The following is a 27,882-nucleotide window of genomic DNA, read 5'->3' as shown; positions in this document are numbered from 1 at the left end:
AACATTTGGACAGCTACCGTTGGCCATCCCTGGCCTAGGGCATCGGCCTTCTGGGGGCACCAAATTGGACCCCCCCCGTGTGACTCAGTGACATTATCAGTGCAAGGGTGTGTGTGTGTGTGTGTGTGTGTGTCATTCCAGCAGCTGCAAGTGGAGGACTGGGGAATCAAACCCAGTTCTCCCAGATAAGAGTCCACACACATAACCACTGCACCAAACAACTCTTGCGAGAGCTATGGCTAACCCAAGGCCATTCCAGCAGCTGCAAGCGGAGGAGTGGAGAATCAAACCTGGTTCTCCCAGATAAGAGTTCGCACACTTAACCACTATACCAAACTACTCTTACGAGAGCTATGGCTCACCCACGGCCATTCCAGCAGCTGCAAGTGGAGGAGTGGAGAATCAAACCCCGTTCCCCCAGATAAGAGTCCGCGCACTCAACCACTACACCAAACTGACTCAAGAATGAATTAATAAATCAAGCAAAAGAGGAGCATCATGGTTGAGGATAAGGATTTGATATCGTTTATTGCACCATAAAAGTAACAAACAGCACAATCCTAAGCAGAGTTATGTCTCTCGAAACACAATGACTTCAACAGGCTTCGAAGGGTGTAGCTCTGTTTAGGACTACCCTTAAAGTCTGCTGGGCTGTCAAACAGGAGGAGACATAGAAAAAAACAACCCCCAAAGCACTGCACCACATAGGATGCCGATACCATTTTTTCATCTGCATTGTCTTTTGCTGACTCCTTGTTCATCCCCACAACAGCTTTGTGAGGTAGGATAATTGTGCACTGAGGAACTGAGAAATGAAAGCTGGCCTAAGGCTCATTAGGAGCATGGCTGGAGACCCAGGTTTCCTAGATACAAGTCTTCTCACCTGTTTGAACTTCAGCCCCAAGATACATGAGCATGTGCAAGGCTGCAAACAGTTCTTTCCCCAAGCAATGGGCCACTGCATCACAGGAAGTGGACTGAGTACCCCTTCTAAATGTGCCAACAATGCACCAACAGTTGGCCGCACACGACCATGCAAATTATAGAATACACTGCAGGCCATAAAGTCCATTATCTAAGAGTGGACAACTAAAAGATGGAAAGAACAATTACCAGACGAGCCTTGGAATTCCAGTCTCACAATTCTGCTGTGCGCTCCATAAGGCAAACAACATTCACAGAGGATATAAAGATGAAAGGCAGGTCTGCCAGAGAGCATCTCCTGGTGTGGTGTGAGAGCAGGAATACATGCCGAAAGGGGCAGATCTGGTCATTCAACATGTTCCTTCTCATTCCTCATCTTGCCTTCTCATGGTGTCTTCACATAAGCTGTGGCAATGTACCTTTTCCCGTTGCCATAGGTACATTTATCCCAGGTGTGTGTCTGGATACCCAGATCATGACCCCCAAGTTTCAGATGGCACCTAGAGAAAAGAAACCTGACATTCAGTCTCATCTCTCACTGAATCTGTTCCACCCATCCATTATAAGAGATCAAGGTGCCAATTGTTAAGTTTCAGACTGGGGGGGAGGGGGGATATGCTAGCTCTGAATCAAGCCAGCTGTGACTCTCACATTGCTGCTAACATATTATTTTGGGGCAGATTGGTGGGTTTTAGAATTATGTTCCATTTGCAACTTCATGCATCTTTGAAAAAGTGGATTGGAACAGGGCACATTGAGCTGTGAGAGGTACATATGGCAAAGCAAACTACCCAGCCAAGGGCTTCAGCATCTACAAATGGAAAGTCAACTCCTGCATTTCAGAGGGTAGATGTTTTGGTCTGAAGTAGAACAGCTGGATTTGAGTCCAGTAGTATCTTAGAAACCAACAATGATACGTCCCCAGAAGGGCGTTATAATATGTACCTCAAAACATTATCAACTGGTGATCCCTGGCCTGAAAGACATCCATTTAGACTAATCCAGGACCAGAGCTATGTCATTACACACAGGGCCGGCCCTGCCACTGGGCAAACTAGGTGATTGCCTAGGGTGCCAACCTTCTGGGGCACCAAATTGGGCACCCCCATGTGACTCAGTGATGTTATCAGTGCCGGGGGGGGGGGAGGTGGGGGGCAGAAGTTAGCCTTGCCTAGGGTGCCAGAAAGTCTAGGGCCAGCCCTGATTACATATCAGGTTGTGAATGTGAAAAGATTCCTGCCAGAGGTCCAGAGAGTACTGAGCCCCTACTCCTAATTAAAAAAAAAAAATAGGGAACTGTATCTCGAGCACATCTGGATGCAGTGATATGCTTTAAAAAGTTATTTTAAAAGTTATTTAAAAAGTTATTAAATCTGTGCCAAAAAATTAACAAGTATCTTGTACTTTTTTAGGCCTGCCAAGCCCCCAGTCCGGGCAGGGATTCCCCCACCCAGGAGGTTCTCAACCCACCAGCCCACAACGGCTCTAGCCATTGGGGAGGGAAAATTCTTTGGTACTATAGGTACCATAGAGTTTTTTCCACCCAAATGGCTACAGTGGCTGGGAAAACCATAGAGTTTTCCTGGAAATGCCTAGAGCGGTCGCAAGCAACATCACTGGCGCAATGATGTCACTTCCGGATGATGTCATTAACTCGTGCGCACATTTTGCAAGCAAGGAAAAGTCCCCCGCAGGAAAACTCAGGGGACTTGGCAACCCTATACTTTTTGCAATTTACAAGTATTAAATTTATGCAAAATTTTTTACAAGTCTCTAACTATAGGGTTCGACGGAGCACTGTAGGCATGATACTTACACTTTATTGGGCTTAGCAATGAAGCACAATGAGTAGACGGCAAATTCAAATTCGGGGCTGCTTCCAATGAAGGCTGATCCAACCTCTTTGTTAAATCCATCCCAGCTGAACTGCAACCCGAGCACGTCTGGATATGAGGTCCACTGAACAGTAAAAGCAACATTTGGGAATGTTTATGGTAATTCATTAGCCAATCCTGCCATACCACTGAACAACACTAGGTGGCAGGCTATGGTTAGTACTTTGTAGGGTACTGCAGAGGGCTGACCAAAGCAAAGCAGCTGGGTTGTTTCATCAAGCAGGGCTTTTTTTGTAGCTGGAGCGCCTTTGCATATTAGGCCATGCCCCCCTGATGTAGCCAATCCTCCAAGAGCTTACAGGGCTCTTCTTACAGGGCCTACTGTAAGCTCTTGGGAGGACTGGCTACATCAGGGGTGTGTGGCCTAATATGCAAAGGAGTTCCTGCTACCAAAAAAAAGCCCTGTTCATCAGGATGAACAGTAGGAGTCAAACGACTTCATTAGGGTAACCAGTTGCATGTCCTTTTGTGTGTGTGTCTGTTCTCTTTGGGACTCATTTAAAAAAATGATGACAATTTCCTTTTAGGGTTGGAAGGCTGACCTGTTTTGCCCTGTAGTTCAGTCAGGAAATATGTCCTCTTTTATGCTTTTCAGAATACGGTACCTAACTTCATATACTGGGCTTTTTTTGTAGCAGCAACTCCTTTTCCTATTAGGCCACACACCCCTGATGTAGCCAATCCTCCAAGAGCTGACAGGGCTCTTCTTACAGGGCCTACTGTAAGCTCCAGGAGGATTGGCTATACCAGGGGATGTGGCCTAATATGCAAAGGTGTTTCCGGTAAAAAAAAAAAAGCCCTGTATATATAAGGAGGAGGCCAGGAAGAAGGAATGCATCAGGGGTCCCAGCCTAATTGGAATGAAGACCCCAGTAGGGGCTGAACAGGTGAGGCCGGAGTGGCATTCGAAACTAGGGTTGCCAACTCTGGGTTGGGAAATTCCTGGAGAATTGGGGGTGGATCTTAGGGAGGGTGAAGTTTGAGAAAGGGAGGGTCCTAGGTGGGTGGAAAATGTCAAGAGTCACCCTTCCAAAGCAGCCATTTCTTCCAGGGGGAGTGAACCCCATCATCTGGGTATCGGTTGTAATTCTGGGAGATCTCCAGCTCCAACCTGGAGGATGGCAACCCTATCCAGGCTTGAATGGTGACACAGGCTGCAATGAGAACTAAAGGAAAGAACGCCCATCCCCAGATTTTCTCTTCCTTCCCTCCTCGAAAGCTGACAATGGGATTATCTCATTCCATCCAGCTCCTCTCCTTCCCCCTGCGGGAGAAGCCCCCACCATTCTCTGCCCCACAAGCAAGTCTTCTTTCTTCTGCCTCTTGCTTCCTTCTGTGTCACAGCTTGCTTTGCCAGGATTCCTCAATCACACAGGAATTACCGAGCAAAACCTCTATTTTCTCCATTGGCTGAGGCTCCTCCCTTAGGGAGGAAGGGGGGGAGGGAGGGAGAGCTTGCTTTCCCAGGCTCTCTCAATCACACAGCAGAGCTGAGCCAAGCCTCTTTTCCTTCTACTGGCTGAGGCTCCACCCCTCCTCATCCCCTGGGGAGGGAGGGAAAGAACCAGAGATTCTTTTGCCCAGTTCCCTTGATCACATGGGAAAGATACAAAATCTTTAATTGTGTTTGCCTGTGTCCCTTATAATGTTTATATCTCTGCCTCCTGGCATTACATTTTATGACACACATGGCCCGGCCCAACAACATATCATTTATGTCATCCAGCCCTCGTAACAAATGAGTTCAACACCCTTGTCTTAGAGTATCTGGAAGACCATCTGTGTGCAATACTCACTGGACCATCATAGCTGTGGCTGAGATAGTTGAGGTGGCCTTGTTTCTCCTGCAGGTAGAAGCTAATCCAGTTGTGGAATCCGGACACTTTGCCTTCCTTGATTTCTCCTAGATGGTAAAGAGTAATGTCTCATCATGAGACTGGAACAATAACTCAGTGGAAGAGCATCTGTTTGACATGCAGAAGGTCCCAAGTTCAGTTCCCAGCATCTCCATTTCAAAGTACCAGGGCATCTCCAGTTCAAAGTACCAGGGCAGCAGGTGATGTGAAAACCTGCACCTGAGCCCCTGGAAAGCTGCTGCCAATCAGAGTAGACTGTAAATATTAGGAAGAACTTCCTGACAGAGCACTTCCTCAGTGGAACAGGCTTCATCTGGAGGTGGTGGGCTCTCCTTCCTTAGAGACTTAAACAGAGGCTAGATGGCCATCTGACAGCAGTGCTGATTCTGTGAACTTTGGTAGATCATGAGAAGGAGGGCAGGAAGGGTTACATCAGTGCTCGGTTCTCATGGCCCTTTCTTACACATCCAAGATCACCACTTTGGGGTCAAGAAGCAATTCTTTTGGCCAGGGATCCTGAAGGTTTTTTGCCACCTGGAGCAGGGGTCACTGGGCGTGTGTGAGGTGGGGGAGGTATTTGTGAATTTCCTGCATTACTATGCATAATCCACATTGCAATTAGGATAGGAATTTGTAAAAACAGCAGTAGAATCATAGAATCATAGCGTTGGAAGGGACCTCCTGGGTCATCTAGTCCAATCCCCTGCACAATGCAGGAAGGTCCAATGTGATGGGTTCCTAAAGAAGGCTCTCCATTGCTTTCATTGGAGTGAAAAATGCATTCAACGGGATCATGGTCCCTTTAAACACCTTCTCCAAGCTGCACAGTCCCTTTAAACACCTTCTCCAAGTGACAAATTAATCCAGAAGGCATTAATCCAGATTGCACCCTTTAAACGCCTTCCAGGTGAACTCACTGCAGAGTTGTGTGGCTTGGTGAAAGCATTTAAAGGGACCACAGTTCTTTTAAATGCCCTTTAAATTCCACTATCTGGTGGCTGAACTAAGTTGCCATTTCAGGTAGCCAAAACTGAGTCCCATTCAGCAACCAGCTGATACCGGTAAGGCATTTTTTGGATGTTTTTTCCAGCTCGGTTTATGCCGAATGGACAACTTTAGCCTGACTCAGTATAAAGACAGCTTCATGTGTGTTCATGTAGAAGAAGAAGAGAGAAGAGATTGGATTTATACCCCACCCTTCTCTACCCAAAGGAGTCTCAGACCCACTTACAAATCTCCTTTCCCTTTCCCTCCCCACAACAGACACCCTGTGAGGTAGGTGGGGCTGAGAGAGCTCTCCTAGAACTGCTCTTGAGCAGAACAGCCTCAAGAGAACTTGTGACTGACCCAAGTCTGCATCAGCAAGTGCATGTGGAAGAGTGGGGAATCGAACCCGGTTCTCCCAGATAAGAGTCCACACAGTTAACCACTACACCAAACTGGCTCTGCATTTAATCTTGCAATCTTCAAGGCAGTAATCTTACCAAGAAAGACATGCTCAAAGCCGCTAGAGCCATCCTCATTGGTCTTGGAGTCCCTGGCGTAAAGGCCAAACCACATCTCCTTTAAGTCAGTGACAAACTCTGCCTCCGTGCTGTAACGATCTGGGGAAAGAGAGAAGGGTGGGCAAAAAGCCATTTCCTGATAAAAAAAAAACCAATCAAAATTAAAGAAGAGCCCGCTGAGTCATTATACCTCCCTGTAACATCCTCTCTTCATAACCAGGGATGTTATGAAACACATTGTGATGTTTTATGATAGGGCTGGAGCCTGAAAGGAGAAAGTTCTGGCAATTGCCGGAGCCGCTGTGTGCTACAGATGTTTGTACTTATCTGCAATGACCCAGCTACTTGCAAATAATCATATCCAGGGCTTTTTTTGTAGCAGGAATTTCTTTGTATATTAGGCCACACCTCCGTGATGTACCCAGTCCTTCAAGAGCTTACAGTAAGCCCTGTACTAAGAGCCCTGTAAGCTCTTGGAGGATTGGATACATCAGGGGGGAGTGGCCCAGGGATGGAATTCTAGCAGGAGCTCCTTTGCATATTAGGCCACACCTCCCTGATGTAGCCAATCCTTCTGGAGCTAACAGTAGGCCCTGTACTAAGAGCCCTGTAAGCTCTTGGAGGATTGGCTACATCAGGGTGGTGTGGCCTAATATGCAAAGGAGTTCCTGCTACAAAAAAAGCCCTGATCGTATCAATATACTTTTTTCTTTCTTTCTTACTCTACTCCTCTGACCTATAGGTCTTGAGTAGCATTTATCAAACATAACTGGGAATACAACGAAGAAAGGAAAAATGCAGACCAGAGAGGGCTAGTATGCATGCTACAAGACTGTTCTCTTGTAAGTTGCCCAAAGTCTCATGGCCTGAACTAAAAAATTAGCTACAATTAGTATATTTTCTACTCTTGAATCTGCTCATCGTTTAGAAACAAGGACAGCTGATAAGGACCGGGTCTGCTGTTGTGTCAAAGGTTTAATCTATTTCTATCTTGCTTTTTTTTAATTTCAGGGATATTCAAAAGAGCTTGTCTTATTTATTTATTTAATTTATTTTCACATTTATATCCCGCCCTCCCTGCTGAAGCAGGCTCAGGGCGGCTAACAACATTAATCTTACAGATTCAATAGCACCTAAACTGCAGCTAAAACATCTATTTGAGAATGGCACGCTCAATTTGTGGCCTTCAGAAACTGCAAAAGGTAATGCATTTAGTCTTGCGAGCATAATTGCTCATCTTTATTTAATTCTTCCAAGAATCTCCCAGGCAGGCTGCATTCCCCTCTCCTCCAGTGTGGTGATAGCTGTTTGAGGACTGGGATTTCGAGGAACTGAGAAACACAGGTTCAATCTCCACCTTTGCCACAGATTTTACTGGGCAGACATTCCCTCTTAGCCTAACCAACCTCACAGGATTGTTGTGATGATTAAACAGAGAAGGGAGAAACATGTCTTCCACCCAGAGCTCCTTGGAGAAAGGAGAGGATACAGATGGCCACAATTACCTGGAGGTGGCCTGCCATAGATGGGACAAATGGGAATCCCGCTAATGGTACAATGCATTTTTTCCCAATGTGATAGATCTCCTTCCTGACAGTGATCAGGGGTGCTCTAGGCTGATTCTGCATCTCGCATGGGGTTGGACAAGATCGCCTGTATGGCCAAGGGTGGAATTCTAGCAAGAGCTCCTTTGCATATTAGGCCACACCCCCTAATGTAGCCAGTCCTCCAAGAGCTTACAAAAAAGAGCCTTCCAGCTCTGTGATTCTGTGACTTACTCTTGTCGTGAAGGAACCCATAAAGCTCTTTCATGACTTCTGTCTTCATGATCTCCTCCAGGAAACGATCCTCTTCCTTCAGCTGCTCAGCAGTGAAGTCTTCCCCCTTTCCAACCTCCCTTTGGAAGTTATCCAGCAGCTTAATGAAACTGGCGTACGTCGGCTTGGAGAAGAGCTTCTTCTCATTGACGGACGAGAAGAGTCTGTAGAAGGAAGGGAATCCCTTTCAAGTGGAGATACCAAATCGAGGCCCTCCTGCATGCCAATCACAACCCCTAGCATGAAACCATGGCTGGGATGGCCAGCAAGTCTTGAGAAGAATGCCCTGCCTCTTGAATAGAGGCTTAATGCGAGGAGATGGGAAACAGACAGTTTTCATGGCATGGTTATTTAAGAAGGAGATGACTATATTGGATTTATATCCCGCCCTCCACTCTGAATCTCAGAGTGGCTCACAATCTCCTTTATCTTCCTCTCCCACAACAGACACCCTGTGAGGTGGGTGGTGCTGAGAGAGCTCTCCCCAGAAGCTGCCCTTTCAAGGACAACTCCTATGAGAGCTATGGCTGACCCAAGGCCATTCCAGGAGGTGCAAGTGGAGGAGTGGGGACTCAAACCCAGTTCTCTCAGATAAGAGTCCGCACTCTTAACCACTACACCAAACTGGCTCTCAAAAGGTAAGGCAGTCCCCTGTGCAAGCACCAGTCGTTTCCGACTCTGGGGTGATGTCACATCATGACGTTTTCACAGCAGACTTTTTTTAATGGGATGGTTTGCCATCGCCTTCCCCAGTCATCTGCACTTTCCCCTCAGCAAGCTGGATACTCATTTTACCAACCTCGGAAGGATGGAAGGCTAAGTCAACATCCCATTAATCCTTTGGCCAAGGGATAGGGCATCTCTTTTTCACCACATCCCTGGCTCCTGAAGCCAGTTTCTCCTCCCAAATGGTACTCTCTGAACTAGTGATACATACACAAAGGGAATTCTGTTCCATTGCCCCCGAGCAATTCAACTGTAACTTCTGCATCCAAATTTTGTCAAGTGCCATTGTTGCAGGTGACCTCATGGGGTTTTCGAGGCAAGAGACAAACAGAGGTGGTTTGCCATCACTTGCCTCTGCAGAGCAGCCTCCAGCTTCCCCCTGGTCTTCCATCCAACCTGCTTCTGCAGGGCAGCCTCTGGTCTTCTGTCCAAGTACCAACCATAACCTACACTGCTTAGCTTCTGAGATCCGAAAAAACTGGGCTAGTCTGAGTCATCTAGGACACTGGGTATCCACTGGGGCTAGAAAGTGTTATCAAGGTGCAGCCGGTAGGGTTTTCAGTGCAAGAGACATTCAGAAGTGGTTTGCTGTTGCCTGCCTCTGAATAGCAACCCTGGACTTCCTTGGTGGTCTACTAACCACCAACCCTTCTTAGCTTCTGAGATCTGAGGAGATCTGGGCCATCCAGGTCAAGGTTATTTCATCCCCATACCACCTTGAAATTAAGAAACAGAAACTTTTGGTTCTGCATGTCTGTGTATTTTGGATATCCGCATACAGCCTGCAAAGCCAAGAATGTCAATGGAATTTTCAATTTCAGCTTTAAAAAAGGAATGTTAAATTGACTTCCCCATAATAACCTATCAGCTGAGGCATGGCCACATGATTGTTCTCACTCAAACTCTTTGCTTTACTTATATCCAGCACTTTTTTGTTTGTAGAAAAAGCCCAGCAGGAACTCCTTTGCATAGAAGGCCACACCCCCTGACATCACCATTGTTTCACACAGGGCTCTTTTGTAGAAAAAGCCAAGCAGGAAAATATTTGCATATCAGACCACACCCCCTGATGCCACCATTGTTTCACACAGGGCCCAGCAGGAACTTATTTGCATATTAGGCCATACATATGATGCCAAGCCAGCCAGAACTGCGTTCCTTCTCAAAATAAGCCCTGATTGTGTCACATTCATCTTTGCCACTCACCTTTCTGGGGACTGATCTTTCAGTTTTGAAGTCTGGGATATCAAGGCCTGCTTGTTAAGGGTGATGTCAGACTCCTCTGCTTTGTTGCTGTCACTTTGGTAAAGTTGCTCAGATACTTTTTGCAGCTCCTCCTGACTGATAGCATCATTGCTCCTGGAGAATCCCTCTGGGGGAGAGGTCATCATCTTACCACAAGGACGAGTAAGGGAAATGCCTGTAATGGTCTGACTTTTCCCCCTTGCCCTCTAGTTACAGCTGACTTATGACAACTGGATTGCCTGTACAGGCAGTCGACCGATGCTGTGCGCATTGCACTGGTTACCTGTTGAGTACCGGATCCACTTCAGGGTTTTAATATTGACATTCAAAGCCTTATATGGCCTGGGACCGACATACCTGCAGGACTGCCTCTCCCCATATGAGCCCTGAAGGTTGCTACAATCTGCCAACCAACATCTTCTGGTCATCTCTGGCACAAAAGACATCCGTCTTGCCTTGACCAGGGTCTTTTCGACCCTGGCCCCAAACTGGTGGATCAGCTCCCTGTGGAGATATGGGCCCTACTGGATTTGTTACCTTTCCGTAGGGCCTGTAAAATGGAGCTGTTCTGCCAGCCATTTGGTTGAGGCAAGTGGGCGTCCTTTTCCTTATTGCCTATACCATCGGCTCTCCTTTCCCACAGTGATCTGTCATTTGAACTATTATATCTGGGCCACTATACTCCAACCTGCACTATGAGCCTGCCTACTTTTGTTATACAGTACAGTGCTGTTTTAATTGAATTTTCTTGGTTTTATTGTATTTGACTGGTTTTATCTGGATGTAATCCGCCCTGAGTCCGTCTGGGAAAGGGCGGAATATAAATTTACCAAAATAAATAAATAAAATAAATTTTCAATGCAAGAGACATTCAGAGGTGGTTTTGTCATTGCCTTTTACACTTTCAGTGTTTTTAGGAAGTGGGTGGAGACAGCAAGGGCCTTTGCCCAGCAAAGCTTCTGATTGGCTATGCATTTTTTTAAATGTTGCTTTAGCAGCAGCTGCCACCAGAACACAAGGATCTGTGTGGCTGAAGCTGAACTGTGGTAGCCATTTGCTGGCTAGCTCCGCCTATCACAGCAGCCATTTTGTTGCTGCATCCACCATGCTGTACTAGAATTCCAAATATGTCCACAGGCTAAAAAAAGGTTGGGGACATCTGTGTTACGATATTAAAGATTTGGCCAAGCAAGATCAAAAGGCCTGTTTACATTTAGGAATTTCTGCAATTTGATGGCCCTTCGAAAAGACATTCAGGCATATAAAAATACCTATTGATGTATTGTAACTTTTTTCATGTCAGGCATTTCATCTGGAAGGTGTTGCAAATACTCACCCTCAGATGCTTGTTCCATCTCTTTGCTATCTGTATTGAAAGGAAAAGATGGGAGATATTAATACATATAACCCGTGTGTTTCTTATTTATGAGATATATAGTAGTCTTTCCTTCTGTATTTTTGCTATATTACCTACTTGTTAAAAATAACAGTGAAGTGAAAAAATATGATACTGTGTATGTAGCAACAAAGAAACCAATCATGGAGCTGCAAAACAGATCATTTATGAAATTTGAAACGTAAAATGATGAATATAAAGGTACTCCTTCAGAAGTAAATGTAATTCTAGGTCATAGACAAAGTCCCCAAAGCTTTACAATGTAATGAAGGGGGTGTTGGGAGAGAAATATTTTCTGTTTTTTATACTTTGTTATATATAATCATCTTCTATATATATATAATTATGTTATGTGACCCATTTTTTTTCCTTTCTGTATTCCCTTTATACTTTTTCTTTGCGTTTTTTTTTCAAATCTTTCTCCCTCTCTATATCTATGTTATATATAATCATCTTTGATATATGTAATTATGTTATGTGACCCATTTTTTCCTTTCTGTATTCCTTATATTATTATTATTAATAATATTATTGTTGTTGTTGTTATTTACATTTGATGAATCGCCCTATCCTGGCTAGCGCCGGGCTCAGCACAATGTACAACATTAAAAAATACATACATACACACACACACACACTATATATATATATATATATATATATATATATATATATATATATATATATATATATATATATAATCAGTTACATTAAAAAATGTCAAACCCTGATGGCATCTTTAAAGTGCTCTTATTCAGTCATCACATCAGGGGTGAGGGATCCCCCCAAAGAGGGGATGGAGAGGAAAGGTGCTCGTACTTTTTCTTTGTTTTTTTCATATCTATCTGTCTGTCTGTCTGTCTGTCTGTCTTCTATCTATCTGTCATCTGTCTCCCATGCAAAGGCATCTTGAGCTATATATATATCTGTTCCTAAGAGGACTCACAACAGCTAAGTGATAAGGAACCTTATCTGCTAGCGGAGCCAGTTCTAGGTTTCAGTGGGCCCTGGCGAGAGAGTGTCTGGGGCCCCCTTCCCCTTCCTGCTTATCACTGTGGCCTCCAACTTGTATCTGCTTGCCCACCTGCCTGTGTTCTCCTTTCCCATTTCCCTCCCAGTGCTCACCCACCCTTCCCCTGAGTATTGGGGAGTGGTGGCAGTGGGCCGCATCAGAAGACCTGGGTCTTAGCAGCTGCTCTGCCTCAGGGTTTGTGTTTGCTAGTTTCAAAACCCACTAACCAGTCTCAGGGATGCACAGAGCCATTGATTTCACACGATATTTCAGTTTCACCAAACACTTGAGCAACAGAGTCAGGACAACCAATATGAGAAAGCAGATATAAATATGATTTTTTTTTTTTTTAAAGGAAGGATTTGAACAATAACCACATAACTGTGACGCGTCTTCATCTCTGTTCTTATAGTTTCATTTCTCAGGCTTACACAACTGATATATGTGGCCATCATTTTGTATAAATAGGGCAACAAGCTTGATTTCTAGCTTAGGTTTGCGGGAAAGCATAGCCTCCAAAACCCAGGTTCCCAACTAGATGTACCAAAGCTAGAAAATACACACTGCATCATACACACGAAATGATGACCATGTGCATCAAGATTGTCCTGCATACTGCGATCTCCCCATATGCACTCTTGAATTGCCAAAATAATAGTGCCTGAACTGCGTTTTTGTTGCAAATGGGTTATCATTCACAGCCGTCAGATATGTTCCACAGGGTTGGTTCATAATCACGTTGCTTATCAAATGCACTCTTTCACAACATATTGCACCCATTGTTTCACACTTGTTAATTGGGAGATGTGATGCAACAGCAAGACTTGTTCTTTGTAACATGGAATGGCTAGCAATTAAGGATGGGCATGGACCAGGAAAATGGCAGTTTGTGGTGGTTCACTGAGTTCCATAAACCACAAACTCTCGTGAACTTTTCTGTTTGCTGAACCAATTCATGGCTCATGTGGTTCGTGCAGTTCATGAGATGGTAGAAAACCCCTTGTGAGTTAGAGATGCAAAACTCACAGGGCGTATTCAGCAGGCTTTCCTCCACCCATCCTCCCAGCTGGGAGAGATGTTTAAAAAATTGCCCCCCCCCCTATGTGGGGAAAAAATGAATCCCTCAAAGCTAGGGCTGCCAAGGCCCCTTCAGCCTCCGGAGACGTCATGCGCCAGCCACTCTAGGCATTTCCAAATTGCCATAGCAATTTCTGGAAATGCCTAGAGTGTCTGGCACGTGACATTGCCCACCTGGACCAAGGGCTTGGCAGCCCTACTCAAAGCTTCCTCTTGAATCAACCAGCAGCAATCAGTTCTCCTCCTCCTAACTCTCTTTTACTCAGCAACTAACTCCTCACTCTTTCTGCTGCAATGTGGAAACAGCTGAGTCAGGGTGTAGTGTAGGTATATAATCAGCTCCCATAAAGCAGAATGGGAGCTCCAGAGCTGCCAATAAAGATGTGGGCAACTACTATGGGTGTTTCAAGGGCTCTCCACAAGTCCACCCTCAGTGTTACCTCAGAATTGATTGAATCAGCCCCAGGCTGGTTGGCCAAGGAACTACCTGAACCTCCACAGAAAAATGGCAGCTTGTTGTGGGTTTGGGAACAGTGCAACAGTTACGTATGTGAAGGCATGCCTGGAAATGTTGGGTATTACATCCTGAGCTTGAAGTGCAACACAATAAACTGAGAAGATCCAAAGATCTGCATCCCAATTGGCTGCATAATTCAAACTGGCCAATTGGGAGGCGATATCAGAGATCCTAGGATCTGTCAATGAGGATGCATATTCTAATGAAGGATCCAAAAAGGGCACAATCACAGAAGAGTTTCTGCTTCTTGGGGGCTGGGTTTCTCCTGCCCCAACTGTATATATTGCCGCATGTTCTGGTACTTAACAGTAGTTTGTAGTCACTTAGTAGAGATGCTAAATCACTAATAAAGAGCTTTAATCACTATGCAAGGGCTTCCCCTCATGCATCAAACCCAGTATTTAACAGCAACCAAATGACCTGGGTAAAAGCAGGCCTTGAACCAGTCCCATTGAAGGAAAAATTCAGTTCATTTTGTGGTTCGTGCCCTTCCCTACTAGCAATATCTCAGGCAGTTCTGTTGAACATCATCCTCATCAGGGCTTTTTTGAGCCGAAACGCACAAAAACGCAGTTCCAACTGATTTGGCATCAGGGGTGTGGCCTAATATGCAAATGAATCCCTTCTTTAAAAAGCCCTCTGTGAAACAATGATTTCAGGGGGTGTGGCCTAACATGCTAATGAGTTCCTGCTTTTTTCTACAAAAAAAGCCCTGATCCTCATCATCACCATTATTACCACCATCACCTTTTGGGAATACCACTCACCCTGCTCACAGTGCTCATGGAAGTCGTCACAGCAGTTCTGATACTTTTCGCATTCAGTATTACAATGACAGTCATCTTGGCGGTTGTATTTTTCCTTACATCGCCCTTTGCAGGAATCTGGTGCGGTATACAAAGCTGCAAGGAGAGGGGTGGGAGGTTAAGAATGATTGAATTAGTGACATCAAATCACAGACAGAAATGGAAAAGTGGGTACAGCCAATTAAAGAAATAGCTACTCTCCTTGGCAACCCTGGTAGCAAACTATAGCCACTTTGTTCTTAGTAGTGTGCCGGGCACATGACTTCAGGCACAAACTTGACCTCTGCCACCCGTGGTTTCCTTGTCACTCAGGTGACTTACTTCCTCGTGTGCAGGCACACAAAAGCTTAGGCCCAGAATAAAGCCTTGCTTGGTCTTAAAGATGCCACTGGACTCCAACTTTGCTCTGCTGTTTTAGACCAACATGGCTACCCAAAGAAAAAGTATAAAGGGAATACAGAAAGGAACAAAATGGGTCACATAACATAATTATATATATATATATATATATAGAAGATGATTATATATAACAAAGTATAAAAAACAGAAAATATTTCTCTCCCAACACCCCCTTCATTACATTGGCCAATGATTAAAACATTAAGACATGCCAGTCCTGCTGGACGAAGCCAAGAGATCTTCCAAGGCAGGGGTGGCCAAACTGTGGTTCAGGAGCCACCTGTGGCTCTTTCACACATATTATGAAGCACGTGAAGTCCCCACTGCCCTGTAATTTATGTCTTTAAATCACTTATCCAAGCCAAGCCAGCTAGCAGTTTGGAGAAGCATTTAAAGTTGCTTTCTTTCCATCTCTCCCTCTCTAATCCCACCCCCATCTATTTTCTTTCCTTCCTTCCTTCCTTGCAGCTCTCAAACATCTGATGTTCACGTCTCGTGGCTCTAAAACATCTGACGCTTATTCTTACATGCAGCTCTTACATTAAGCAAGTTTGGCCACCCCTGTTCTAAGCAAAGGCTGTGTTTTCCAGCAGACTAACTTGAGCCACCAAATGGCTGATTTGTGCTTTCTTAATTAGCTCTTTTTTAAAAAAAATCACTCACACAGTCAATGTTCCCTCTAAGCTGTGGAGTCTTATGAGCAAAAAGTTTACTTTGTGAGCTACTGGCATTACAGTTGTGAGCAAGTTATTTGGATAACTGCATAAATTAGTTTGCTCTGGGATGGTCCTTCCTGAGCCAATGCAAAAATGTGTGAGCTGGAGGCTAAAAAAACCGTGTGCTGGCTCACACTAACTCAGCTTAGAGGGAATACTGCTCACAGCCATGTTTTGATATCGTTTCTCAAATGCCCATGCCAATGATAAAAGGCTGGAGAGTGTGGAACTTTTCAGTCAAGAAAAAAGAAGGCAAATGTAGGGTTGCCAGGTCCTCTCTGGCCACCGGCAGGAGATGAAGGTGTAGGATTGCCAGATCCAGATTGGTTAGCTTTTAGAGATCTGGGGATGGAGCCTGGGAAAGACAGGGACTTCAGTGAGGTACAATACTGTAGAGTCCACCCTCTAAAGCATCCATTTAGTCCATGGAAATTCATCTCTGCAGTCTGGAGATGAGCCGAAATTTCAGGGGATTCCCAGGCCCTACCTGGTGGCTGGCATCCCAAAATCATAGCTCTGACCTGGACAGCCCAGGCTAGCCTATCTTATCACATCTCAGAAGCTAAGCAGGGGAGCCCCTGGATAGCATTTGGATGGGAGACCACCAAGGAACACCTGGGTCACAACGCAGACGAGGCCACTGGCAAATCACCACTGCTACCCTTTTGCCTTGAAAACCTTACAGATTGTTTTAAGTCAGCTGTGACTTGAAGGTACTTCACACACAAGAGGAAAGATGGTAGAAGTTTATAAACTTATGCATGAGGTAAACAAAGACAACAGTGGGAGCCGTTTGCTTTCTCTCCCATAATACTAGAATTTGGGATAGGGTTGCCAATTCTGGATGGGGAAATTCCTGGAGATTTGGAAGTAGAGTTTGGGGAGGGGAAGAACATCAGTTGGGTATAATGTTTTAGATCCCACCTTCCAAAGCAGTCATTTTTCCCCAGGGGAGCTGATCTCTGTAGCCTGGGCATAGGGTGTCATTCCGCAAGAACTCCAGTCCCCACCGGGTGGATGGCAACCCTAACTCAGGACACCCGGTGGAATTATTGGGTAGTAGGTTCAGGACAGACAAAAGGCAATACATCTTAACTGAACAAATAACTAAACTGTGGAGTTCACCACCAGCTTATGTGATGGGCACAAGTGTAGACAGCTTTCAAAGGCGGGTAAGACAGATTTATGGAGGAGAGACCTATCAGTAGATATTAGCCAGTGTTATTGAAGGGAGCCTCCATCTACAGAGGCACTAAACCTCTGGATTCCAGTGCTAAGAAGCAACAGCCAGTGAGGCACACATCTTCTATGCCCTGTTTGTCTGGCCTTCCAGGGCAACAGGTTGGCCACTGTGTGAAAGGATGCTGGACTAGATGGACCACTGGGTACAATGCTGGGTACCAATGAAATTATCTGTTAACAGAAGGAGTGGGTTACTTTCTACTAGAGATGCCAGCCTCCAGGTGGGACCTGGGTATCCCTGGAATTACAGCTCATCTCCAGACTACACAGATCAGTGCCCCCAGAAAAAATGAGTGCTTCAGAGGGTGGACTCTATGGCATCGTACCCCAGCAAGGTCCTTTTCCTCCCCAGGCTCCACCCCCAAATCTCCAGGAGTCCCCTAATTTGGTTCCAGCAACCCTATCCCCCCAACCCCTGCCTGTGGTCAGGGGAGAACCAGCAACCCAAATTTCTACCAGTTTCCTCTTCCTGCTGCAGCCCCCCCCCCCCAGTTTGCCCCTCGTGCCATTCCTGATGGTCCTCCAGGAGCGCCATTTTGGGGGAAATCAGTGGGCTACAGAGAGAATGGTAAAGGAGGCAGAAGGAACATTCTGTTCTACTTACTGCAGTGCCTTCCTTGAGTGGGAAATTTAGTCCACACCAATCCATAGTCCAAACGTGCAACTGTCTTCAAAATCTTCTACAGTGAAGACCAAACCAAAGAGTTCATTAGCCTCTCTGAAGTTTCCTTGTTTTCCAATAAAACTTTGGTTTTTTCATCTTTGCAGTTCTGCAGTGCAATGCTATGCATGCTTTTCTGTTGAGGTTGCCAGTCTCCAGGAGGACTAAAGTGTGTAGTAAGGTGGTCTGTGAGGGTAATGATTAAGCTAAGAAATTAGTGGAGGAGTTGTATAGTTTCACCAGGTATGGGTGGAGTTAATGAAGCACACCTGGGGAACCATATTTCTGGTATCATCTTTGTAAAAGATTAAGATGATGGTTAGTGGATAAGACTTTGTTGTTGTTCAGTCGCACAGTCGAGTCTGACTCTTTCAGACCCCATGGACAAAGTCACGCCAGACCCTCCTGTCTTCTACCATCCTCCGAAGTTTGCTCAAATTTGTGCTAGTCACATCAGTAACGCTGTCCAGCCATCTTATCTTTTGCCGTCCCCTTCTTCTTTTGCCTTCTGTCTTCCCCAGCATCAGGGTCTTCTCCAGTGAGTGCTCCCTTCTCATTTGGTGGCCAAAGTATTTGAGCTTCAGCATCTGACCTTCCAGGGAACCTCCAGGGTTGATTTCTCTTAGGACTGACTGATTTGATCTTCGAAGTCTTTGTTACAATGTTGTAAGTGTGTGAGAAGTGATTCTACTGTTTAAATTTGAAAGTGATTCTAATGTTGAAAAATAAGATTCATGGGATAAGATGAATCTGTTTTATGAGGAACTGACAGTGAATTAATAAATGGATGGTAATGAATATAATTGTTTTACAGAAGCTGGGAAAAAGCCAATGAGTGAAACAGGACATTAAACCAGTTTTGCCTGTTGCTGTACAGGTTAAATATTTATGAAATATTGGACATTTATTCATAAGTGTTATTGCCTACTGGCTAGGAGAATACGTTTATCTGAAAAGAAGTGTTGAGATGGTATTTCTTCCGCCTGGAATGTATACTTGTTGCACTTTTGAAAGTGGAGTAAAACACTAATATTGGCATTTGAGAGTCATCATTATTACTTGAAGTTTTGAGAATGTATTTCTTTAAGAGGTGCACTACATGGAGCCTACGGGTTTCTCTCCAGTCTCATTTTCTGTGCAACTCTTTTTTGGTTGCCAGCCTCCAGGTGGTGGCTGGAGACCCCCCACTCTCACAACAGATCTCCAGGTGACAGAGATCAGTTCACCTGGAGAAAATGGCTGTGTTGGAAGGTGGATGTGATGTCCCTCCCCTCCAACCCCTCCACTGAAGTCCCTCCCCTCCAACCCCCCCTCCTCAAGCTCCACTCCCAAAACCTCCAGGTATTTCCCAACTTGGAGCTGGCAACCCTATCTGGGAGTCACTCTCACTGATTTGTCTTGAGTAAGATTCACTGAGTAGACCTTCTTAGGTTGCTCTGTAATGAGGTAGTCCTAAACAGATCGTTTCAGAAAAGAGCTGTGTTGGGTCTGCAGAAGAAGAGCTAGATTTTGAGTCCTCTTCCACCGTCAAAACCAGCAGGAGTTTTGCCTTTCAAAAGGCAAAGCTCTGCTAAAGGGAACTCTGACCCTTGAAATCTTCTACCTCAAAAATCCTGTTGGTCTCTATGGTGCTACTTGACTTGGATCTAGCAGTCCTAAACAGAGTTAGATCCTAAGGCAGGAGTGGCCAAACTTGCTTAACATAAGAGCCACATAGAATAAACCCAGATGTCTGAGAGCTGCAAGACATGAATGTTAGATGTTTGAGAGACGCAAGATATTAACATCAGATGTAGGTAGGTAGGTAGGTAGGTAGGAAGGAAGGAAGGAAGGAAGGAAGGAAGGAAGGAAGGAAGGAAGGAAGGAAGGAAGGAAGGAAGGAAGGAAGGAAGGAAGGAAAATAGATCAGAGGAGGGGAGAGGTAAAAATAAAAACAACAAACTTTAAGTGCATTCTCCAAGCTACTGATTGGTTTGGCTTGGAAAAGTCATTTAAAGAGACAAATGCCTTCTCCAAGCTGGCTGGTGGGGCAGTGAGCCACATAATCTGTGTGAAAGAGCCACATGTGGCTCCCAAGCTGCAATTGGGCCACCCCTGTTCTAAGTCTACAGAAATCAACGAGTTTAGAAGGGATTAACTCTGTTCTGTTATATAGGGCCCCATCCAGCCTCTTCTGTCTCCAGCCCACATTTGTTTTGCAAGAGTTTGCGTTCTTTTTACATTTTCTTCATTTGAGCAAGACTTCTTCTTTTAAAAGACAGGCTCCCTTGCCTTTTATGGGTTCCTTCGCACTATTAAAACACATTGGAAATCCTCTTAGACTAATGTGCAGCTTTTTATAATCTGTGGAATATGTTTTATCTAAATCTGTGCTGTACTATTTTTAAGGAGCATCTAAAGTTTCGTGAGACAGTTGACTCACCTGAAATTTCCTTTCAAATTCCTTTTAGCTAACGAACCTCATTTTTTAGAATTTCTGTTTTCTGAAATTAAAGTTTTGATTTTACTAGGTATGTCCTAGGGTTGCCACCTTCCAGGTGGGGTCTGGAGATCTCACACTTTCACAACTGATCTCTAGCTGGCAGAGAGCAGCTCCCCTGGAGAAAATGCCTGCTTTGGAGAGTGGCCTCCATGTAAGGTTGCCAATCCCCAGGTGGGGGCAGGGGATCCCCCGGTTTCAAGGCCCTCCCCCCTGCTTCAGGGTCATTAGAAAGCGGGGGAGGAGAGGGAAATGTCTGCTGGGCAGTCCATTATTCCCCATGGAGATGTATTCCCATAGGAAATAATGGGGACAATCTGCGGCTCTGGGGCCCCCGTTTTTTAAGGGAGAGGCACCAGATTTGCAGCATAGCATCTGGTGCCTCTCCCCAAAATACCCCCTAAGTTTTAAAAAGATTGGGCCAGGGGGTCCAATTCTATGTGCCCCAAAAGAAGGTGCCCCTAACCTTCATTATTTCCTATGGAAGAAAGGCATTTTAAAGTTGTGCAGTCCCTTTAAATGTGATGGCCAGAACTCCCTTTGGAGGTCAGTTATGCTTGACACAACCTTTCTCCTGGCTCCACTCCCAGTGTCTCCTGGCTCCACCCCCAAAGTCTCCAGATATTTCTTAAATTGCACTTGGCAATCCTACCCCCATGGCATTATACACCACTGAAGTACCTCCCCTCTCAAACCCCAATCTCCTCAGGCTCCCCCCCCCAAATCTCCAGATATTTCTCACCTTACCCTCACTGGGCCTCAACACTTGCCTACAGGGTTGCCAAGAGGCCTGGAGAAACCCCCCCCCCCAAACAAGTTTTTCAACAGGCCTGCCACTTTAAGAGAGGCTTCATGTGTGCTGATGAGCTGTTGATGCTTTTTATTGAGGTAAACAACATCACTTGACAAATCACATCCCATCAGGTCTCTATTAAATAGGCCTTTTTTCCCTCCAGGCAGTTGGCAACCCAACCCACAGCCCTATCGTCACTCAATGGCACCCAGCAATCAATTTTTTAAATGAATGGCAAGCAAATCACCTGATTAGCCATCAATTATAAGTAGTCTTACTGTTTGGTGTATATTTAAGTACACATTATTGATTTTGATTTTTTTTTTTGCACAGCCTAATGGAAGGTGTAATTCTCCCCCCCCCCTCAATAATTAAATCACCTGATCCATCATTAACACACATCATTTAATGACCTGGTCCTAGAGATGCCAATTCCAATTCAAGAAATATCTGGGGATTTTGGGGGTGGAGCCAGGAGACATGGGGGCGGAGCCAGGAGCAAGGTTGTGTCAAGCATAATTGAACTCCAAAGGCCATCACATTTCAAGGGACCGCACACCTTTTAAATGCCATTCTTCCATTGGAAATAATGAAGGATAGGGGTACCTTATTTGGGGCTCATAGAATTGGACACATTGAAACTTGGAGGGTATACTGCGGAGAGGCATTGGATGGTATTCTAAAAGTTTGGTGCCTTTACCTCAGAAAACAGGGGGCCCCCAGAGCCCCAGATACCCGCAGATCAATTTTCCATTATTCACTATGGGAATTGGTCTCCATAGGCAATAACGGACATTTCCCTCCCCTCCCCCACTTTCTGATGACCCTGAAGTGGGAGGAGGGCCTCCAAACCAGGGTATTCCTTGCCCACAACTGGGGATTGGCAACCCTACCTGGTCCAACCATCCATAACCTGGCAAGAGTAATCTCATCCACTGTTGGATACTATAACTCTTGGGGCGTGATCTCTCACACACACTAAATAATGTACTTTCAATCCACTTTCCAACTGGATTTTGCCAGTTCACACAGTAAGATCCAGTTGGAAAGTAGATTGAAAGTGCATTATTGAGTGTGTGTGATCACAGCCTGCATGCAAGAGGAACTGGGAGGGAAAGGATTAAGAGAATTCTCTCACTGGGGTACACTTGGCTGGTGGCTCCGCCCTCTCATTGGTGAGATGCTGAGCCTCTCTGGCCCTTGCATGCCTTCTGTTTCATCTTACATGGGACTTTTCTTCTCTCTTATCTGGGCTTGGAGCTGTAGCAAGTTAACCTTTTTGAAGTTAATCTGTTCACAGTCAGTTAAATGTACCTGCATCAATATGTCATGAAAGATGTGCACCTATTTTTGCAAGTAAAATGTCTTTCTCTTGTTACCACTGGAGTCAGGTCATCTTTTTAATTTTAATTTGTTTGAACAACATTTTCCCCTTAACTGGGAAACATGGAGGATCAAGGGAACTCCATAAAGCTTCTGTGTTTCCAAGGCAAACTACACACACACACTCACATGTACACACATTTAACTCAGTACAAACACGGTATAGTTACCTATCAATCATGTTTACCACAAAGTCTGCTAATCCCTAATCCCTAATACAGCAGCCCAATTTCTAATTTGCTAATACTTACTGCACACACACACGTTATTCCTGTACCTATCCCATAATTATTCATTTATTACTCATTCAATTATTCATTAATCATTAATTATTTTTAAGTCACATTACCATAATCATTTTTTAAAAATCTCACATTACCATATGGTGGCTAACAATGCTATGTAGCAATAATGCAATATGATAAATGTCATCTTCACTATAGCTATAAAGATAATCATGCTAGAAGGTCCATCTCCTCCAGTGCAATACAGTCAAATGGTTAAGTCTACTTCTCTCTGTGGTCCTGCTTTCAGAAGGTGAGCTAGATGGCGACTATAGACAGGGACTTTTTGGTGTTGGCATCTTGCCTTGGGAATGATGCCTCTTGAGGATCACATGGCATTTAACTCTTTTTTAGGCGCAAGGCCACAACATAGCCATCTTACCTAGGCTTGGAATTGACAGGTTTAATATTTTTAGCTGTTTTATGCTTTGCTTCTAGGGAGAATAACAACCCAGAGGAAAAAAATATCTTTTCTACCTTAGCAGAGACGTACAGTGTGGAAATGGGCAGCTAGTAACTAACACCTCTTTAAGCCTTCGTTAAAGTAGCAGGACTTTTTTTCTCCAGGTAGTCAGAAAACAAATCTGTTTAATGGTTGCTTTATGCTGCTTTTATGTGAGAGATAGAGAGAGAGAGAGAGAAAGAGAGAATATAGGATGTTTTTATGATTTTATTATATTGCTTTCACTTGAAAATTGCTTCATGGAATAATCTGGAATGGTGGCATATCAGTTCTCTAAATGAAGTGCATTAAAACACAATATCCAAAAGAACATTCAAATATTCAAATATCAAACATTCAAATGACATGATACAGAAAACCGCAGCAGCCATGTTCCAAATGATGTGCCAGTTAATGATGCTTTCCCTCCATTTCTTTTTTCCCAGCAGCTGGATACAACAGAGTTCTTTCCTCAAATTAAAAAGGTTCCTCCACATTACATTTAGCAGCAGATGACAAGAAGTTATCTTCTTGCGTTAACAATTTCATTAAATTTCACCATCAGTACAGCAATTGGCCTCAAGGCCCAGTGTGCTGAGCAGAAGCCAACATAAGTTTTTTTAAAAAATCTTCACTTGGCACCTAAAAAGATGGCATTGGGTGATTTTCTCAAAGAGAGGCTGTTTCACAGTCATGGTGCCACCACTCAAAAGGCCCTTTTCCCTGGGAAATCTAAGTTTTGAAGGCAGGGGAGGCTGATATAGAAAGAGGCATCTCTGGGCTTTAAAAGTTAAAACCTGCACTTTGCTTTCAAGCTGTCATGGCAATTCTTACAAAAGTCCAGGATTGCCAACCTCCAGGAGGAGCCTTGAGATATCCCACTATTACATCTGATCTCCAATTAACAGAGATCTGTTCCTCTGTAGGAAATGGCAACTTTAGAGGAAATGGCAGGTATGGTCCCTGCCTCTCCTGAAACCATCCCCTCCCAGGCTCCACCTCCAGCTTTCTAGGAATTTTCCAGTCCAAAGTTGGCAACCTTGAGTCTCCACAGGGCTTTTTTTATATATAGAAAAATCCCAACAAGAACTCATTTGCATGTTAGGCCACACACCCCTGAGGTCACCATTGGGCGTTTTTACATTCAGTTTGATCCAGATTTTAGAGTCTTCAAATCGCCTGCCACCATTCTGCTTTAATTATTTTCCTTTTACATTTCTGCTACAAATGTTGTTAATCCTTAAAGTTCTACTGGGCAGTTGTTCTTTTTTACTGCTACAGACAGACTAATGTGGCTATCCATTATGATATAGGAAATGTGTATGTTTCTTCTCTGGAGTTTGGTCTGAGGCAGCTTACTTGTAAAAATGATATCATAAAGCAATTAAAAAAACCTGTGAATTATCAGTATAAGAACCAGTGTCCAACACTGCAGTGCTGGTTGAAAAGTGTACATTCTACGGGGGGCGGGGCGGTGGAATTTCAGTAGAAGTCCACATAAAATGGTATGAACATACAAGAAACGCAGGTTCAACTCACGCAAGGGACAAATGAAATCAAAGTGCCAATTAGGGGGTGGCAACAGCAGGGATGAGAAAGTATCCTCAAGAATCAAGGAAACCTTTGTGACTGGTAGAATTTCATACTCACCACATCAAAGGCTGGCTAATTCCTCAGTTGACTTATTTTCCCCACACCACCCATATAGACACATGCAAAAGAGGCACTGGGTACTTTTCTGCGAGCCTCTACTCTGTTCATTTCACCCCATAGGAATACCAGCCTCCAAGTGGGACCTGGGAATCTCCCAGAATTACAGTTCATCACCAGACTACAGAGGTCAGTGCCCCTGGAGAAAATGGTGGCTTTGGAGAGGTGGACTCTATGGCATTGTGTCCTACTGAAGTCCCTGTCCTCCCCAGGCTCCACCCCCAAATCTCTAGGAATTTCCCAATCTGGATCTGGCAACTCTACCCCCCCATCCTCTGCCGTTGGCCAGGGAACCTGATTACACTATAACCCTGAAATGTCACCCTCTTACATGCATCTGTCTGTGGATGGCATCAAATTTAATAGGATATAAACAGGAAAACTGCAGAATTTGTAGTTCTTACAAACAAATGGGATCAACCCAGAGTGAAGAGTCACACAGACACATTTGCCTGCTCTGCAATTTAAGGTTGCCAACCTCCAGGTGAGGCCTGGAGATCTCCCAGAATTACAACTGACCTGCAAGTGACAGAGATCAGTTCACCTGGAGAAAATGGCTGCTTTGGAGGGTGGACTCTTTGACATCACACACCACATGTCCCTTCTTGCTCCAAACTCTGGTCTGCCCAGGTTCCACCCCATATCTCCAGAAATTTCCCTACCCAGAGTTGGCAACCCTACAAAGAGAAGCTCACATGCATTCCTCATCTCACACCCCACACCACCAATGCTCCCTCTAAGCTGTGGAGTCTTGTGAGCAAAAATTCTACACAGCCCCCTCAAATGCAGTGTTGAGTAGGATTGCTAATCCCCAAGTGGGGGCAGGGGATCCTCCAGTTTGGAGGCCCTCCTCCCCACTTCAGGATCATCAGAAAGTGTGTGTGTGGGGGGAGGAAATGTCTGCTGGGCACTCCATTATTCCCTATGGAGACTGATTCTCATGGGGGAGAATCCATCCACGTGTACCTGGGGCAGGGGGGGAGCTGTTTCTTTTAGATAGAGGCACCAAATTTTCAGCATAGCATCCAATGCCTCTCCCCAAAATACCCTCCAAGTTTCAAAAAGGGGGTCCAATTCTATGAGCCCTATAAGAAGGCACCACTGTCCTTCATTATTTCTAATGGAGGGAAGGCTTTTAAAAGATGTGCAGTCCCTTTAAATGTGATGGCCAGAACGCCTTAGTAGCTCACTAGCAGAACCTTGCTCCTGGCTCTACCCCTAATGTCTCCTGGCTCCACCCCCAAAGTCCTCAGATATTTCCTAAATTGGACTTGGCAACCCCAGTGCTGAGTTCCCTTGTTCATCTGCAAGTTATCAAGGGTACAGCAAACAAGTGTTATCAAGAAATGCCCAAGAACCAAAAAAAACAACAACACAAAACCCTCTACTTCATAGAAGATGCCGGCATTCTAGTTCCTTACAATGTTTCCTCAGCACCTGCCAAGGTCAAAGAGATCAGCAGTTTCCTGTCTGTTCAGGGAGCTCAAAAACTTACAGTTGGAGGCCAGGCTGCAGGCAGCTCCGAGCAGGAGAAGGAATACCCCAGCCTTCATTATCCCGAGAAGTCTCCGAGGCAAAAGAGAATCAACAACACTAAACCGGCTTTTGCTGCTGCAGGATTATATACGGGGCGGGCTTCCCTCAAGCCAGGTGAGGCGGGGCCTTTAAAGGATGGAGGAGAGAGAGAGTGGCATCACACACGGGTGGAGAGAGGCATGTGCTCGCGTGTCACTGACAAGGATGCTTGGGCTGTAGTTACCACACTGCATGGCGTTGCGATATAAATCAAAATGAACCAGGCATCCGGGCAGGAAATTCTCGTTTGCAGCCGTTGCTGAAATAGGTATCGGCCTCGAGAACAGAAGGAGCTCCACGCAGAGGCAGCAGCCTTGCACTGGCCGGGCTTATTTGGGGGATCTTGTTTTATTTTGGGCTATCCTGTTGCTTTAGAGTTATGCTTTAGAAACTATTAGAACTGCAGAGTAAGCTGCGTTAGTTACTGCTGAGGAAATAAAATTCACATAGAGCCTTTCTTTTTTCTTAGTAAACTAATAGGAGTCCTTTTTGGGGTTGCCATTTCCAGGTTGGGAAATTCCTGAAGGTTTTGAGGTTTGAGCCTGGGAAAAGCAGGGTTTGGGAAGAGGAGGGTTTTCATGGGGTTTCATCCCCTAGTAGCTTCTGTCCTTCAAAATGGCCATTTTCTCCGGGAGAACTGATCTCTGTTGCGTAGAGATCAGTTGCAATCCCAGAAGATCTCCAGCCACCACCTGAAGAAGATATTGGATTTATATCCCGCCCTCCACTCCAAAGAGTCTCAGAGCGGCTCACAATCTCCTTTCCCTTCCTCCCCCACAACAGACACCCTGTGAGGTGGGTGGGGCTGGAGAGGGCTCTCACAGCAGCTGCCCTTTCAAGGACAACTCCTGAGAGCTATGGCTGACCCAAGGCCATTCCAGCAGGTGCATGTAGAGGAGTGGGGAATCAAACCCCGTTCTCCCAGATAAGAGTCCGTACACTTAACCACTACACCAAACTGGCTCTCACCTGGAGGTTAGAGTAACCAAAAGAGTAATGTGGAAAAGTGAAGCAGGCCCAAATGCATCCACGAAAAACGAGCCTCAATTATGAAAAAATTGATAAATTTATACAAAATACTTCCTACATAAGCAAACGATACTTCTTATAAATACAAATACAAGATAGCCCGAACCCAAAGTCCTTTCATTCAATGCCAAAGTTCATTTCTTTGTGGTGGAAGTCTGGGGAAGAAATTAAACAAGCTGTGAAGTAGGAGTCCGATGCTTAGACAGTCCTTTCAGCAAAGACAGGTGTAAAGATGATAAGCAGCACAGCGCAATTTCACAACAGGGAAGCACATATTGCCCTGTTTCACACGACGCTTTAACAAGCTTCATCAATCTTGAATACCGTAATTCATAAATAGCAATAGCTCAACTTTTTTTCCTGCAGATTAGAACATTTGCTTATGTAGGAAGT

At 44.9% G+C, this 27,882-nt stretch overlaps 2 protein-coding genes across 2 annotated transcripts in view; one reads left to right on the top strand and one right to left on the bottom strand.

The window, feature by feature from the left end:
- Positions 1-27,882, top strand: part of SLC48A1 (solute carrier family 48 member 1) — a 456,994-nt gene that overhangs the window by 154,872 nt on the left and 274,240 nt on the right. The window lies entirely within an intron of this gene.
- Positions 503-26,530, bottom strand: ENDOU (endonuclease, poly(U) specific). Its single transcript, XM_060253446.1, has 9 exons — positions 26,381-26,530; positions 14,738-14,872; positions 11,305-11,334; positions 9,930-10,095; positions 7,959-8,161; positions 6,160-6,279; positions 4,616-4,722; positions 2,741-2,883; positions 503-1,424 (listed from the first exon to the last, which is right to left on the bottom strand). The coding sequence occupies exons 1-9, from the start codon at positions 26,436-26,438 to the stop codon at positions 1,310-1,312; spliced, it is 1,077 nt and encodes a 358-aa protein (XP_060109429.1). The 5' UTR covers positions 26,439-26,530; the 3' UTR covers positions 503-1,309.

The sequence above is a fragment of the Heteronotia binoei genome, chromosome 13 (genome assembly GCF_032191835.1).
Source record: "Heteronotia binoei isolate CCM8104 ecotype False Entrance Well chromosome 13, APGP_CSIRO_Hbin_v1, whole genome shotgun sequence".
NCBI lineage: Eukaryota > Metazoa > Chordata > Lepidosauria > Squamata > Gekkonidae > Heteronotia > Heteronotia binoei.
This window is presented reverse-complemented; position numbering and strand designations above follow the sequence as displayed.